At 34.9% G+C, this 15,074-nt stretch overlaps 3 protein-coding genes across 5 annotated transcripts; 2 read left to right on the top strand and 1 right to left on the bottom strand.

The window, feature by feature from the left end:
- Positions 1-31: 31 nt before the first annotated feature.
- Positions 32-2,627, bottom strand: ALIS5 (ALA-interacting subunit 5). Of its 2 annotated transcripts, NM_106593.4 has the most exons (8): positions 2,325-2,627; positions 1,814-1,872; positions 1,659-1,733; positions 1,444-1,557; positions 1,273-1,343; positions 878-1,175; positions 505-794; positions 32-396 (listed from the first exon to the last, which is right to left on the bottom strand). In NM_106593.4, exons 1-8 carry the CDS (start codon positions 2,410-2,412, stop codon positions 339-341), a joined length of 1,053 nt encoding a protein of 350 aa, NP_565210.1. In that variant the 5' UTR covers positions 2,413-2,627; the 3' UTR covers positions 32-338. The 2 variants fall into 2 exon arrangements, with proteins under 2 accessions (NP_565210.1, NP_974175.1); NM_202446.1 differs by having other exon boundaries at positions 64-396; positions 1,444-1,733; positions 2,325-2,554.
- A 201-nt stretch (positions 2,628-2,828) lies between these two features.
- Positions 2,829-8,122, top strand: ALDH5F1 (aldehyde dehydrogenase 5F1). The gene is made up of 20 exons (NM_106592.5): positions 2,829-3,066; positions 3,331-3,444; positions 3,536-3,635; positions 3,789-3,837; positions 3,945-4,032; positions 4,143-4,253; positions 4,609-4,671; positions 4,792-4,902; positions 5,284-5,349; positions 5,461-5,538; positions 5,634-5,711; positions 5,974-6,040; positions 6,115-6,200; positions 6,416-6,448; positions 6,548-6,580; positions 6,743-6,843; positions 6,968-7,053; positions 7,155-7,261; positions 7,334-7,411; positions 7,680-8,122. Exons 1-20 carry the CDS (start codon positions 2,968-2,970, stop codon positions 7,716-7,718), a joined length of 1,587 nt encoding a protein of 528 aa, NP_178062.1. The 5' UTR covers positions 2,829-2,967; the 3' UTR covers positions 7,719-8,122.
- Positions 8,123-10,963: 2,841 nt separating this feature from the next.
- Positions 10,964-13,015, top strand: APL (Homeodomain-like superfamily protein). 2 transcript variants are annotated; one of them, NM_179574.3, is made up of 6 exons: positions 10,964-11,282; positions 11,373-11,449; positions 11,586-11,652; positions 11,782-11,848; positions 11,935-11,977; positions 12,075-13,015. In NM_179574.3, the coding sequence occupies exons 1-6, from the start codon at positions 11,108-11,110 to the stop codon at positions 12,720-12,722; spliced, it is 1,077 nt and encodes a 358-aa protein (NP_849905.1). In that variant the 5' UTR covers positions 10,964-11,107; the 3' UTR covers positions 12,723-13,015. The 2 variants fall into 2 exon arrangements, with proteins under 2 accessions (NP_849905.1, NP_565209.1); NM_106591.2 differs by having other exon boundaries at positions 11,039-11,449.
- The last annotated feature ends 2,059 nt before the right edge of the window (positions 13,016-15,074 follow it).

The raw sequence follows: 15,074 nt of genomic DNA, 5'->3' as shown, positions 1-15,074 counted from the left end.
CAACCGAACAGGTGGACCGTAGATATCGACTCAACAAAAAACTACTTTTATGAGATTATTACAAGAACTGAAGAACATATGATTAAATCTAAAGACTGAACAAAATTCTCTGCTTATTTTGCAATTTCCAACTGTAATTCATTTACATTATTTTCTAAACACCATTTACTGGCTAGTATCTTAACAACAACAGGACAAAACACAAACGTTTGTTTTCAACAATATCAAAATTATAAACGAACTATATACTTATTTTCGTTTTTTCTCTTTTGTTAGCTAAGCCAAAACTACGCCGTTTGACGATGGAGGGATCAACGCCTGATGCTCGAAGGGCTCTATTACTGTAAACCTCCAGCACTTCTGTTCCACGAAAGGTACGAGGGGTCTCCGAGTTGCCTGAAACCATTAATACAGAAGATCATTTCACTGTACACGTTCCAAAATCTGAAAAGTGTAATAATGTCTTAACAAAATGAAGCATGCATGACCCTGAGAGTGACGTACCTTGGCTTAACTAGATACAATACGGCAAATGTAACAGCCAAGAACAAGCAAATACTGCCTACAGTCAGATAAGCAATCCCGAGGAAATCATTCCTTCCGCCGAGCCAGCTAGTTGTTGACAGCACTAGCTTCTTCTGCCCATTGAAGCTGTAAGTGTTGTAGTTGTTCTGCAACAAGACCGTTATGGTATCACCCGCGTGTAGGTCTGTCTCAATCTTCCCATACAGCTTCCTAAACGTTGGCAAAGCCGCGGTTCGCATCCAGACTATGAGGTCTTCTTGCTCACTCAACTATCCAACAGACAACTCTTACACTTGTTAAAATCCTATCAGAAGAAGGAATCTAAATTGATCGATATTCAAGGATTTTTTACCGGTTTAGAAATATTAAGAGTTCCACCGCCTATTGGTGCTCCTTTCTGAAAATTTTTAGGGAAGACATTTTTCCCAAACTTGTTTTCTCTGTCACTCTTCCATGAGATACCTTTCTTATTCACAAGAAGTTGTTGGCTATTTCTTGAAAAGCTATAAGTATCGTTGAACAAACTCCAAGCAACAAGACCACATGGCACAATTGGTTCTCCACCCACATTATCCTCAGGTGCACAGGTCTTCACATCATGCTCTTCTTTTGGACTTCTTAGTTGTGCATCGTTTCGACTTTTCACATACCTAATCATATACAATCAACCAGAGGAGTAACTGTATTAATGCAGGGAAAGTAACAGGCAAAAGCGATAACTATTACTAAGCAGATAAGGCAAAGTACCGTCTATGGTTTTGGTAGAAATTCTCAAGTTGGTAGTATACATAGACAGGATGCTTCATAGCTTTTGTCACCTGAAAAAAATGAAAGGCTTTAGAAAGAGCCATACCTAGAAGAACAGCTAATATACACAATCATAGAAGGAACTAAATTGCCATAGAAGAAGACATGTACCGTTATTGTTCTCTTACAGATCTTATCTCCTTCACCCTGTATGTAAGCGACCATGTTGTTTCTAGAAGATGTTGGAATACAGTCTGTGTCATATCGATCAACAATCTCGACTACCTTCAAGTATGAATGAAACATATCCTCAATAAAACCACAAAACCGAAGCTGGAAAATAAACCATTAGAAAAGGCAGAAAAACAATAGCATGATGCACATACTCCCTGAGAAGCAAATAAGCAGATCACTCCAAGGGGAATGAAGACAACCCCAGCGACAAGAAATGTCAAGATCACCTGCAAATGGCCATGAACAATAAGAAAACAGCAAAAAGAGTAAGAGTCATCCTTTTCCACTATTGTAACATTGAACTTACCCATCTTGGAGTAAGAATTGGCTTGCACGCTGGAAGCTCTTGCTGAGTAAACCTAGAATCTGGTAAAGAAAATTGGTTCCTTGTGAAGTTAAGAACAGAGAATCCAAAGCAACCATACAGTTTGTTTAATGGGAGAACAATGTTTAAAGTTTTCGAACAAAAGATTTCAACCAATGTCACATCAAAACCCAACAACTAAACGTGAGTTTCAACTACACGGTGTAGGACAACTTGAAAAACCAAGCTGATGAACCTATACACCTCTTGTATATACGAATCTACATCAAACCCAGAGTATACAAGAATGCTATTAGAAATCAAAGAAACATGCAAAAACACATGGTGATCGAGGTATAGCAACACCATCAACAGAGAAATTTTTGTCAATTCAATACGAATTCCAGGAAAGAAAGAAAAAAAGAAGACGAAATTTCTAAGGACGATCCATGACTATACAAAAAGTTCGACCAAATCAGAAGATTAGAAGGATAGATAGAGATAGAAAGATCACATTTTGGTCGCTTGGAGGTTTTTTTGACACCGGAAATCTCAGACGATCCGCCTCCTCCGACGGTGGAAGATGCCGCGGTGGAACTCATCACCGAAGAAATTGATTAGAAATGAAATCTCCTCTACAACTATATTCCGAATCGAATGGACGGCATGAGTCGTTTTGGGAAGAACAGATCCTACGCGAATGAGGGGAAGAATGTTAGGTTAGGCTTATGAAACATATCTACTTGGGGAAGATGTATAGATCTTTTAGATGAAGAAGCAAAACTCTCGACAAGGAAAAAAGAAAGACGACTTTGACAAATGCTGTTATCATGGGAGGGAAAAATAAAATAATAATAAGCCAATTTTTATGTTATTTTTTAAAGGGCAATTTGGGTAAAGAATAAAAAACGGAAGTTTTCGAACAAACCCGGCAAATGCGGTTAAACTGCCACGTGGATTACACGTCATTAATAATTAACCCACTCGAATACAGTCAAATAACCCACCTGTCATTTTTGACGGATCCAATTTTGAAGATATTTTACTTGTAAAAAATCTCTTGACAACATATAATTTCGTTGCCTAGTAGCTTCTTCACAGCTTCTGATCTCACTAGTGTTCGTCATCTTTGTTCGATTGAAGTTTGGGAAGTGGTGATGGTAATAGGAGCAGCAGCGCGTGTAGCCATCGGCGGTTGTCGAAAGCTCATCTCGTCACATACCTCCCTCCTCCTCGTCTCTTCTCAGTGTCGCCAGGTAAATCGTCTGTCTTCTCAATCGATTCTTCTGTATTTACATATTTACTCGTGGATTCGTCCGCAGTCTCTCACGGAGAAAAGGATCGAGTGGTTTCAAAATCAGAACAATGGTTATATATCTGAATTCAGTTTTTCTAGTATTTCTCGGATCTTGTGGTCTCATGGAGGAAAAGTGAATTGGGTTTCCTCCGGATGTTTTTGTTAAAGAACAAATGTGAATACGTTATGATAATGATACTCTGTTAATTCAATTGATTATCAGATGAGTATGGACGCACAAAGCGTTTCTGAAAAGCTTAGGAGTTCTGGTCTATTACGAACTCAAGGTCTAATTGGAGGCAAGTGGCTTGACTCGTATGACAATAAGACAATCAAGGTCATACAACTCTGCCTTTTACCCTCTCTCTTTGTTTTGGGGATGTTATTTTGGAATGCTTTATGTTGACATCATGTTTTCTTCCTGACAGGTTAACAATCCAGCAACCGGTGAAATTATAGCTGATGTTGCATGTATGGGAACAAAAGAGACAAATGATGCTATTGCTTCTTCTTATGAAGCATTTACTTGTATGCTTCTCTTCTTCATTACTTTAGCTTCTTTCTTTTCGAGCTTCTTAATTCTACCTTAAACTGTTCCGTCTCTCCTGCTCAATGTTTGATGGTCACTTCTATTCACGCTGAACATTTTGCTCTAATGCTCTTACATGTTATCACATTCAGCTTGGAGCAGATTGACTGCTGGAGAGAGGAGTAAAGTTTTACGGAGATGGTACAATCTTTTATCCCGTAGCAATGCGTTCTCTTTTACTTTTGTAGTGTTGGATGGGGATGTTTAGGATTATAAGGTTCTGAGCCACTTCATTTCACCAAACACAGGTATGACCTCCTGATTGCACACAAGGAAGAACTTGGACAACTTATAACTTTGGAGCAAGGAAAACCACTCAAGGAAGCCATCGGAGAGGTTAATGATTCATTTTTTATTTGAGAACATTGAATGTGCTGTTTAGGCTTGTCTCAACTGTTGCAATCGTTTCTTAAATGCAATATATGATTCTGCAATTTAGTTTACAGGTAGCATATGGGGCAAGTTTTATTGAGTACTATGCGGAGGAGGCAAAACGTGTATATGGTGATATAATTCCTCCGAATCTGTCTGATCGCCGACTGTTGGTTCTAAAACAGGTTTCCCCATTCATGCTTCTATATTTAATACATGCAGCTTTTTTGTAGTGACATAGTTCTGCACCCTAAGCTTAACTTGTAGGTGCGTAGTTAAATAATTGCCAGGCTATCTGGGCTTGGAAACCTGTGACTTGGCTCTGCATTCCCACACCTTCCCAAGAATTTTTTTTTGCAATTTTCTAAGTCTTGTAGCAATGTGATATGAACTTGGAGAACCTTAACCTTGCTTTGCGAATTCCATTTTATATGTGGATATTCCTCGTGTACTTTTTTTTCCATGCAATGTGGCTGTATTTGTAATCGCAAGTGTTTACTATACATCTCAATTGCTTGACTCTCTTGATTTTCTTTGCAGCCTGTCGGTGTTGTTGGTGCAATTACCCCTTGGAACTTCCCCTTAGCCATGATTACTCGGAAGGTCTTGCTTTTTTTACCATTCCAATTTACCTTCTTCTTTCTGTAAATAGCTGCCTAGTACCCAGTGAGTATGTAGAACTTTTTTCATTAAATTTGATGTAGATGGTAAATGGTATTGTAGGTCGGCCCTGCTCTTGCTTCTGGATGCACGGTGGTTGTTAAACCATCTGAACTTACGCCCCTAACAGCACTTGCTGCGGCTGAACTTGCACTTCAAGCTGGAGTTCCTCCGGTAATCTTTTATATTAGGCTTGAACTATACAACCAACTAGCGTCTCTGGTCACATCTAGATGGATTTCCTCATGTCAGGGAAATAACCAATAATGTGTTAAGTTCGAACACAGTAGTCTTTCCGTTTTACATGTAATCTGATTTGAATATTTGATCAGCCCATCTCCAAGAGTTTGTATTGTCGTCAATGTGGCTACTATCTGATGTATGGACCCATTGATGTAGGATTAAGTGGTTTAAAGGCTAGTTTTTTACGAAGTTTCTTTTGTGCTAATGAACTCTTTGGGCAGACCATCTCTTTAGGGTTTTGCTCTTTTTTTTTTTTTTTTTTTTTTGTATTTGTAACACTTCATGTTTCATTTGCATTATTATTTTCAATAGGGGGCACTTAATGTGGTCATGGGAAATGCTCCTGAAATTGGGGATGCTTTGCTTACGAGTCCACAGGTTTCTCTAATCATATTTGTGTACATTCTGTTATTTGTATCTATGCCACTAGTAGTGAATTTTGATAAGTATCCTTATTAATTGACTGCTTTTGTTTCTCGTGCTACTCAGGTGAGAAAAATCACGTTCACGGGATCAACAGCAGTTGGGAAGAAGTTGATGGCAGCTGCTGCACCTACCGTCAAGAAGGTATACTTAAGCAACGATATCATGCTATTTAAAATAATATTCTCTAGAATCTAGATTGAATACCCCCTGGTACCTCTTCTTTTTTATTGGTGTAGGTTTCTCTAGAACTTGGCGGCAACGCACCCTCTATAGTATTTGATGATGCAGACCTGGATGTAGCTGTAAAAGGAACGGTAAGTAATAGTCATAAGGTTGAAGGCATTTCTTTATCCAAAAGATGCAAAAACGTTGATTCATCTGGAATTACTCAGAACTGACAGTATCCCGTCTCTTTTCCATACTAGATGTGTATATAGTTTTACTGCTTATATAGATACTTATGTCCATGATCCACCTATCCCAGCTCTTAGTTTCAAGCTCAATTTTCTTAGTGGTGCACTATGGGATCTTCAATACCCTAAAACATTATATTACCCATTTGATCTGTGATTGCAGCTTGCAGCGAAATTTAGGAATAGTGGTCAGACATGTGTTTGTGCGAACAGAGTACTTGTGCAAGATGGTAAGAATTGGGATACTCGGCACACCCCTCAGGATCTTGCATCCAGTGTTAATATAATTATATTTTTTCCGCAGGTATCTATGATAAATTTGCTGAGGCCTTTTCTGAAGCGGTTCAAAAATTAGAAGTAGGAGATGGGTTTAGGGATGGGACAACCCAGGTATGTCCTTTTTCGATCTTATGCTTCTGCTTTGTGATGTTATACCCTTGATGATTGAGGGGGTTACAAGAAATATGAGAATTTCACGTTCATGTACCTTATTTCTACGTTCTGTCGAGTAGCATCCCAAGCGATTTGATTTTAAAATTAACTGAGTCTCTTGTGTGCTCTACTATTTTGCTGTTAATCTATTTGTCGCTTCAAAATTCTTACAGGGTCCACTTATAAATGATGCAGCAGTGCAAAAGGTACATTCTATTAATAATACTTTGCAGATTCCGTTTTTCATGCACAACAATAATGTTTGATGACAGAATGTTTATAGTCTTCATGCTTGATAATTTCAGGTAGAGACATTTGTACAAGATGCTGTTTCTAAGGTTTGTATTTTACCTTATGCATCCTTGCTAATCCTTGATTTCTAAGCAATGCAGTTCATATATTCTATTTGTATTCAGCCAAAAACAATTCTTGTATTGCCAATACTAACACAAGTACTCTGTTCAAGTAAAATCTTATTTATTGGTGTCTTCTTTTTAAAGGGAGCAAAAATCATCATTGGTGGCAAAAGGCACAGTCTAGGGATGACTTTCTATGAGCCTACTGTTATCCGCGATGTTTCGGATAACATGATCATGTCTAAGTAAGTACTGAAAAATTTCACATAATTGCAGTGTTACAGCTTCTTGTATCTCTAAAGAACGAGTTATAGAAACATAGTGTTCCTCGCATTTTTGTGATCAGAAGAACTAATTTACTTTTTCTAGGGAGGAGATTTTTGGACCTGTAGCTCCCCTTATTCGGTTCAAAACCGAGGAGGACGCTATCAGAATTGCTAATGACACAATTGCAGGTTTGTCCTCATTTAATCTTGGTAACCTTTTTCTTTTACTTGTCGAGTCTTAGGCTAACATAATAAGTGGAAATGTGTCTTGTGTGTGTATGTGTGTGCAGGACTTGCTGCTTATATATTCACAAACAGTGTCCAAAGATCTTGGCGTGTATTTGAAGCACTTGAATATGGACTTGTAGGGGTGAACGAAGGACTCATATCAACAGAGGTAAGACCAGGGATGAAAGAACCACGTTCTCCTAATTATAGCCATACATATGCTTACATCTTTTGATTGCAGGTGGCTCCATTCGGGGGAGTGAAGCAGTCTGGTCTTGGAAGGGAAGGATCCAAGTATGGTATGGACGAATACCTTGAGGTAACTCACAACACTCATTTCTCTCTTATTGAACTCGCTTCAGTTGATAGGTCTTATATAATATTAGAAATCTACGTAATAAAGTCTGCAAGGTTATAGCCTTATAGGTGGTTAGTTTTACATTTTCCTGTCATGCGATTGCTCCCAAACTCCAACTATAACACAGAGACTATCGATGCGAATCTGTCTTTTGAATTGTTTATAAGCATAAAGTTTTGCAAATTACTACTTTTCATTTATTGATTCTGGGCTCTTGGCTTTGACGCAGATCAAATACGTATGCTTGGGAGATATGAATAGACACTGATTTGGTTTGTTTGAAAAGCTTTAGAAATTGTAAGTTTTTCTCCTCCACTCGTATCCTTCTAATAAAAGCTTACTGTGGAACATAATAAGGATTCGGAGGATACTTCTTAAGAAATAAAGATTTGGTCTACGACCAATTGTTAGCATGATTTTTAAGTAATAATTTGGGGTTTCCATTTTATTTATCTTTGTTTACGTTATTTTTTTCTTTGTTTTACGTTAATTTTTGTAATTCGGACAATTTTTGCTTTGGATATACCCAAAAAAATAAAAAAATAAACGTTGTTGTTCTTTGCTTCATTTATCAGCAATTTTTAGAAATCGATTGGGTTTATTTTTCTTTTTTCATCAGTATCTTGTCATTACTATTTATAAACGCTTTATGTCTCATGTGACAATGTTTTGGAGGATTATGACTTATTAACAGTCGATCGATTTATCGAATTTAGTGTTATATATTAAAATATTAATTATTCAAAAAAATTGGATCAGTTATGTTTCAAAATAGCGTTAGATTACATGGCTCTATGCCAAAGTTGGGATTTTATTTTTGTTTGTAGTTTTTTTAAGTGGGGAAAAGATAAGAAGGTTAGAAGGAATATATTCATTTCGGAGAAGAAATCCCAAAGCACCATCACAAAAAGATGCTTGAAGTTCAAGCAACTGTGGCCTCTATTTTTTTATAAGCCGACTTACTTTATTGTCACTAATTTCATTTCTTTCTTTCTTTAAGCTCTTAGTTTGCTTCAACAACAATTAGCTAAAAGTTAAACATTAGCTTTACTTGGTTTAACTAAAAACAAAAACTTTGGTTTCTTTTTTTCAAAGCAAAATACAATTTAGCTTAAAATCATTATTGAAAACATTAATAAAGAAAGATGAGAACTTAAATGATTTTAGGGCGGATGATTTGCTAATGCTAATATGCATCATATCACTATGAATCAATTTTGTAGATAATAGTGATGATGATTGTGAAAACACAAATATCGTGATAATATAAGTAGGAATAATATATGTGTGTATCTATACTCAAAAAGTGGTAAGAAAAAATAAAAAGTCTAGTAAACTATGTAAATGTGGCTGGCCAAGTTTATACGGTTGGCATCTATCGCGGGAGTTGTATTTTCATTTTTTAATATTGTTGGCGCAATAAGAATCTATCTTTATTCATCAAAGAGGAGAAGAATCGATTCCAATTCTCATGCAATTTGAACTTTGATTTAATATTTAAATTCAAAAGTTATAACCATTTTCTTATTTTATCTTGGTCAGAATTGTGTGCGGTAATTGATTAATTTAATTTATTGTACAAATAATTCGTTTCACAGCCAAGATTTTTAACATTTCTGGCAAAGAAAAACACTGTTTTTTTATTTATTCCAAGAAATTAATATCTGAAAAATGTGTTACCATGTATAGCTGCACAATCGTCAGTCCTACAAAAGCCAAAAAAGGTTATAGCCCCAGCAAGCTTTAACCAATAAATTAAAATGGAGAAAAGAAGAAAAACATATGGTAAAAATAAAAAGAATAAAAGAGCTTTAATAAGTAGAAGAAGAGGTCCCCAACGTTAACTCTATCTTTACACATTGATGCATAATTCTCCACATATTAATAGTCCGTGTTTATAATATGTATAACTTTAAAAAATTGTTCCATATTCTTATGTTAATTTTTTTGTTTTAATTCAATATTCATTGACTGGTATTGGTCTACATTTTAACATGTACATGCTTTCCCTTAATTAATACTTAATATATAACCTCTAATAAATTTCTGATTCAATTCAAATTTTATTCTTAGATAATATTCTCTCTTTTTTGTGTGTGCATATCAGCCTCAGCCATATTCATTGACTTATTCTTGTTCTATGTAAATATGCTATGGGACCTCCCACTCATATATATTTAGGTTGACCATTTATTTTACATGCATGCAATTGAATTTAGGGGTTAATCTAAATCGTTGCGTATATGAATTATATATGATTTTAGTTTGTATATTGAAAAATGCATCGTCGTTCTATACATAAGCTAGTTTAGTAGCTAATAGGGCAATATTAACAAAGTTGATTTTCTGGTTTGTAGTGTCCATACAAGTAATTTAGTTAATTATCTCGTTTGTTCACCTTTTTGTTTCTTTTTTCTTTTGCTAGCTAGTTAATTGCGGATGTAAACTACATCTTTTACTAATCGATGAATGGAAAACGTTTTTGTCGTAGACAAATATTCCACCGTACCTAACGGTTTTGGATTGCATGTATATAATAAATTTGTTCCAAAAATATACGGTCTATTAATTTATAACGAAGCTCATCATTGCTTAGAATTGTATATTCACCTCATAATTAGCCAAAAAGGTTTACCCTACCATAAATGATAAAATCCCTAGCCTTGTGGAATTTGTTTCGTTAAGATATTTGTATGTATGCCTCCAATTACGATATATGACGATGTAGACAAACTATAAGTCTAGTATACGACTCTCCTCGTGCGGTCTTAATTGAATAGAATACATAGAACTTTAATATATTCACTTTAAAAGTTTATATTTTCCTATAAAGAAAATATTTACAAATCTTTGATTACTATTTACTCCAAATCAAGCATGATTAAGAAAATAGTATATAGAACAATTGTATGATAAATTTGGATTTAAAAATTACTTCTAAATTATAAGGTAGTAAAGAAAAAGAAACCAAAAATATAAGAATAATAGATGTGCAATATCTTTGATTCAGGTGAATTATATTTTAACTTAGATATCTCAAGTCATTTTAATGTTTATATCAGGAAATAAAGAAATAAAAACCATCATGCAACAAATCATGCATATATATTAGATACATCCGTAACCGCTTTTTTTCGTCTTTTTTTTTTGTTTTTTTCGTCGTCACATCCATAACCGTTTTGATATGAGATCTCCGATGTTCAAAATTCAATTTCCCCCAAAGATATCAATTTAATATCTAATATATACTATTATTTTAAGTTTGCGCAGTAATTTAATAATCTGAGACAGACATGATTTACTTAATGTATACGTATAGTGGCTTTTACACACATTTTATATTGAAAGAAATTCAAAGGTATTCAAGCTAAGAGGATAAAAAACACAAATGAAAAAGATAGCGACAGTATCTTTTCACAAAGGAACGTCTGTGTACTAGTCTGAAACTTTAGTTCTCTTCCTTACTAACGATAAAACATATTTAACTAAACCATAATTTATTTACAAACAAAACAAAAAAGACGAGAGAGAGAAAAAAAAGCCGTCATCTGATCTCTTCAAAAACGCATCGTATTCTCTCACATTTTTGCATCACATTCGTTTCTTGAATCCCCTCTTTCAGAGAGAGAAAGAGAGTCAGAGAGAGAGAGAGAGAGAATGTTCCATGCTAAGAAACCTTCAAGTATGAATGGTTCATATGAGAACAGAGCTATGTGCGTTCAAGGCGATTCAGGCCTTGTCCTCACCACCGACCCTAAACCGCGTTTGCGTTGGACCGTCGAACTCCACGAGCGTTTTGTGGACGCCGTCGCTCAGCTCGGCGGCCCCGACAGTATGAACACACATACACAAATATATATTCAATCCATTTAACCAATTATAAATGTGTTTTTTCAAAGTTTTTGATCATTTCTATTTGCAGAAGCGACCCCAAAGACGATTATGAGAGTTATGGGTGTGAAGGGTCTTACTCTTTACCACCTAAAGAGCCATCTTCAGGTATGTACACAAATATAGATTAGGGTTTTTTTCTTCCTTGCTTTTAATTTTCTCTCCTCTTTATCTTTTCTATTCTTTTTTTCACTTAATAATATAATATAATAATCTAACAACTTATTTGGATCTATGGGTGCAGAAATTCAGGCTTGGAAAGCAGCCGCACAAGGAGTACGGAGATCACTCCACAAAGGAAGGTTCAAGAGGTGACCACTCTTCCTTTCTCTATCAAATTAGGGTTTTTATAAAAAAGTTACCCATAATATAGATATGTATTAATGTATATATATGTTCTTTGATCCGTCTTCTTCTAATTTTTTTTACCGTACGTGTAGCTTCTGCCATGGATATTCAGCGCAACGTAGCTTCTTCTTCTGGCATGATGAGTCGCAACATGAATGAGTAATATTTTAATCAGATTTCGTTAATTTTCTCAACTTTCATTTTAATATATATTACAGCAACTCACACCAGGTTGGTTTGATCAGGATGCAAATGGAAGTGCAGAGAAGGTTGCATGAACAGCTAGAGGTAATTAATTAACCTATAGATATTCTATGATAACTGCTTGTACAAAATCAATTTGTATCCCATAAATATAGTAAATGATTTCATTCAATTTTTATAGGTGCAAAGACATCTGCAACTGAGGATTGAAGCACAAGGAAAGTACATGCAATCTATCTTGGAGAGAGCTTGCCAAACCCTAGCCGGTGAGAACATGGCAGCCGCCACCGCAGCAGCCGCCGTCGGAGGAGGATACAAGGGTAATCTGGGAAGTTCGAGTCTTTCAGCAGCGGTGGGCCCACCTCCTCATCCTCTTAGTTTCCCGCCGTTTCAAGACCTAAACATCTATGGAAACACAACCGACCAAGTCCTCGACCATCACAACTTCCATCATCAAAACATAGAGAACCATTTCACGGGTAACAATGCTGCAGACACCAACATTTACTTGGGGAAGAAGCGACCTAATCCTAATTTTGGTAACGATGTAAGGAAAGGACTATTGATGTGGTCTGATCAAGATCACGATCTTTCCGCAAACCAATCGATCGATGATGAGCATAGAATTCAGATACAGATGGCTACACATGTCTCCACGGATTTGGATTCTTTGTCGGAGATCTACGAAAGGAAATCAGGTTTATCAGGTGATGAAGGGAATAATGGTGGGAAATTACTGGAAAGGCCATCGCCTAGGAGATCACCATTGAGTCCTATGATGAACCCTAATGGTGGATTAATACAAGGAAGAAACTCGCCATTTGGGTGATACAATTTATTAATTTTTATCTATGAGTGATGCATGGGAATGTAAGAACGAGATATATATGTTTTGTCATTGTGAGTTTGACGTAGGGTTTAGAGATGAGACAAAACAAAACAAAACAAAAAAAAATAAAAAATATATAAGCTTTGTTATGTTTACCGGATTAGTTTTGCTCGTGTTTTATAATCTGTACGGAAACTATATATTATTGCTGTTCTTATAATATTTTAGGATCTATATATTTTGTACTTATTCGTTACTTATTTCTTCTAGTCAACTGTTTGATGATTGATCTTTACATTGTTAGTCTCAGTAGAATTGCCGAATATATGTTTTGTTATTCTTTTATCACCCACATAAAATCTGTAGTTGCCTTTTATGGTTAACTAGCTATTTTCATATTCTATGTTTGATAGCTTTTTTTAATGGCAATTTCAAATAAATTAAGTTTAATTTCTTACATCCGCAATTTTATTTCATATGTACATACTTGTACGATTTTCATATTTGACAGTTTGCCAATTAGAGGCATATAAAATGTGAATGTACTAAAGTATATCTAGTACATGTATATGATAAATCAGTACATATGTATATTACCTTAACCAGTATATATATCCCATGCATGAACGTAACTGTATATATGACAAATAATAAACATTTATGTGTTAAGAGCTAGGTTGCTCATGTTTCAAGGCATGTACGATATTTTAAAGCTTTTGAAGGGCCCTTTGCTTTTTCATGAGTTAGTTATTTCTATCTCAAGTTAGTTTGTACTTGATGCCTTATATATGATTACGCTAAAATGGGATATCTGCATCGGGAAACTAAATTTTCAATCAAACTTAAAAATAAAGTTTATGGTAAAAAAAAATCATAAGTAAATACGAAAAAGAAAGGACAGCGCAAGTGATAATGATGATGATGATCCCCATCAAAGCAAAAGGTTTTTAGGGTTTTGGGAAAACCACATGCAAACACCAAGAAAAGCTGTAAACTTTGATTCAAATGTATATATAGTCACTTGATTTTGTAGGATACTACTATGTATATGTGTATGCAGTTGTACGCATATGTAAGTAAGTGTGTATGTAGAGATTGATAGCTACAAGATCCTTTTCAAAAGAAATAAAAGAACTTGTCATAAGAGAAATTAACCGACACTGAGTATCTATCTTTCCTTCCGTATATATCTTTGTTCTTTATTCTTTTATTTCTTTTCTGCTTCATATGACCACTAATTAGGACATATATTTATACAAAAGAAAATTATTACACTGATCATTCTTAATTGAATTTCAGGAGCTTAGTTATAGATCTTACAAACATCGGGAAAAAATGTTTGTAATTCAGAATTTTTGCTCTGCTATGATTTTTACTTACTCGATGCATCCATTTAGTCACAACTACAAATTACGGCTCATATATGTATATGTTTATATAAATTATTACTGATCAACTTTGTTGGGTTCAGAGAGAGAAAATATAAAGATCTGGTCATCACTGCAAGTTGGCAAGTAAAAGAGAAAGCTCTCTCAGTCTCTCTCACTCTCTCTAAAAGCTGAGGAAAACAAAAGGCAAAAAGAGAATTGAAGAAGAAGAAGGAGAAGCATAGAGATATTAACGCACTCCCATGTATGCACTTCTCGAGGAAGCTTCTCTTCTCCTTTTACATACGCCCCCACTAATTCCCTCTAATTACGTTCCTCGGTTTTTTTCCTTCTATTTAATTAATTGGATTTGAAGACAAAAAAGAGTAGACGACCATGTAATAATAATTAAAAACAAAAAAAAATAAATCAGATAAATTTCTTTTATTTATTTATTATTATAAAAATACTATATAAATTATAACTAAAAATAATTATTATTTGGGGATACATTTGAAATATCATATACTTTATCAATAAATTAGTTATGGTACAATAATCAATTTAATTGTGAAGATGCATTATATACAAAGTGGATCCGACGAAATGACGATGATGCATGTTTTGTGAATATTCATTTCACAATAAAATCACACCAACCACAAGTTAATTATTATAACTATTCGGTGCTTTTTAATATATATCCATCTGAACATCTCATTCTGTTACTTTTTTTTTTCGCATTCACATGCATAAACGTGCATGTGATCGTAGCTTTACTTGTATATCATAATTTTAAATAGGCTAATAGTAAAGCTAATGTTTGTACACATATCATATGGTAATTATTATGGTTGTTAAGCAAACTAAAGTACTTATAATAAACAAATAAAGTAATAAAGGTAACGGTCTTGGATGGTCTATGCACATTCTTCCATACAAATCCTCTGTAGGCACCTCATTACGATCTCGACCTTGGATTCCA

Source organism: Arabidopsis thaliana (assembly GCF_000001735.4).
Source record: "Arabidopsis thaliana chromosome 1 sequence".
Classification (NCBI taxonomy): Eukaryota; Viridiplantae; Streptophyta; class Magnoliopsida; order Brassicales; family Brassicaceae; genus Arabidopsis; species Arabidopsis thaliana.
Note: the sequence above shows the minus strand (reverse complement) of the source record. Positions and strands in the feature narration are given on the sequence as shown.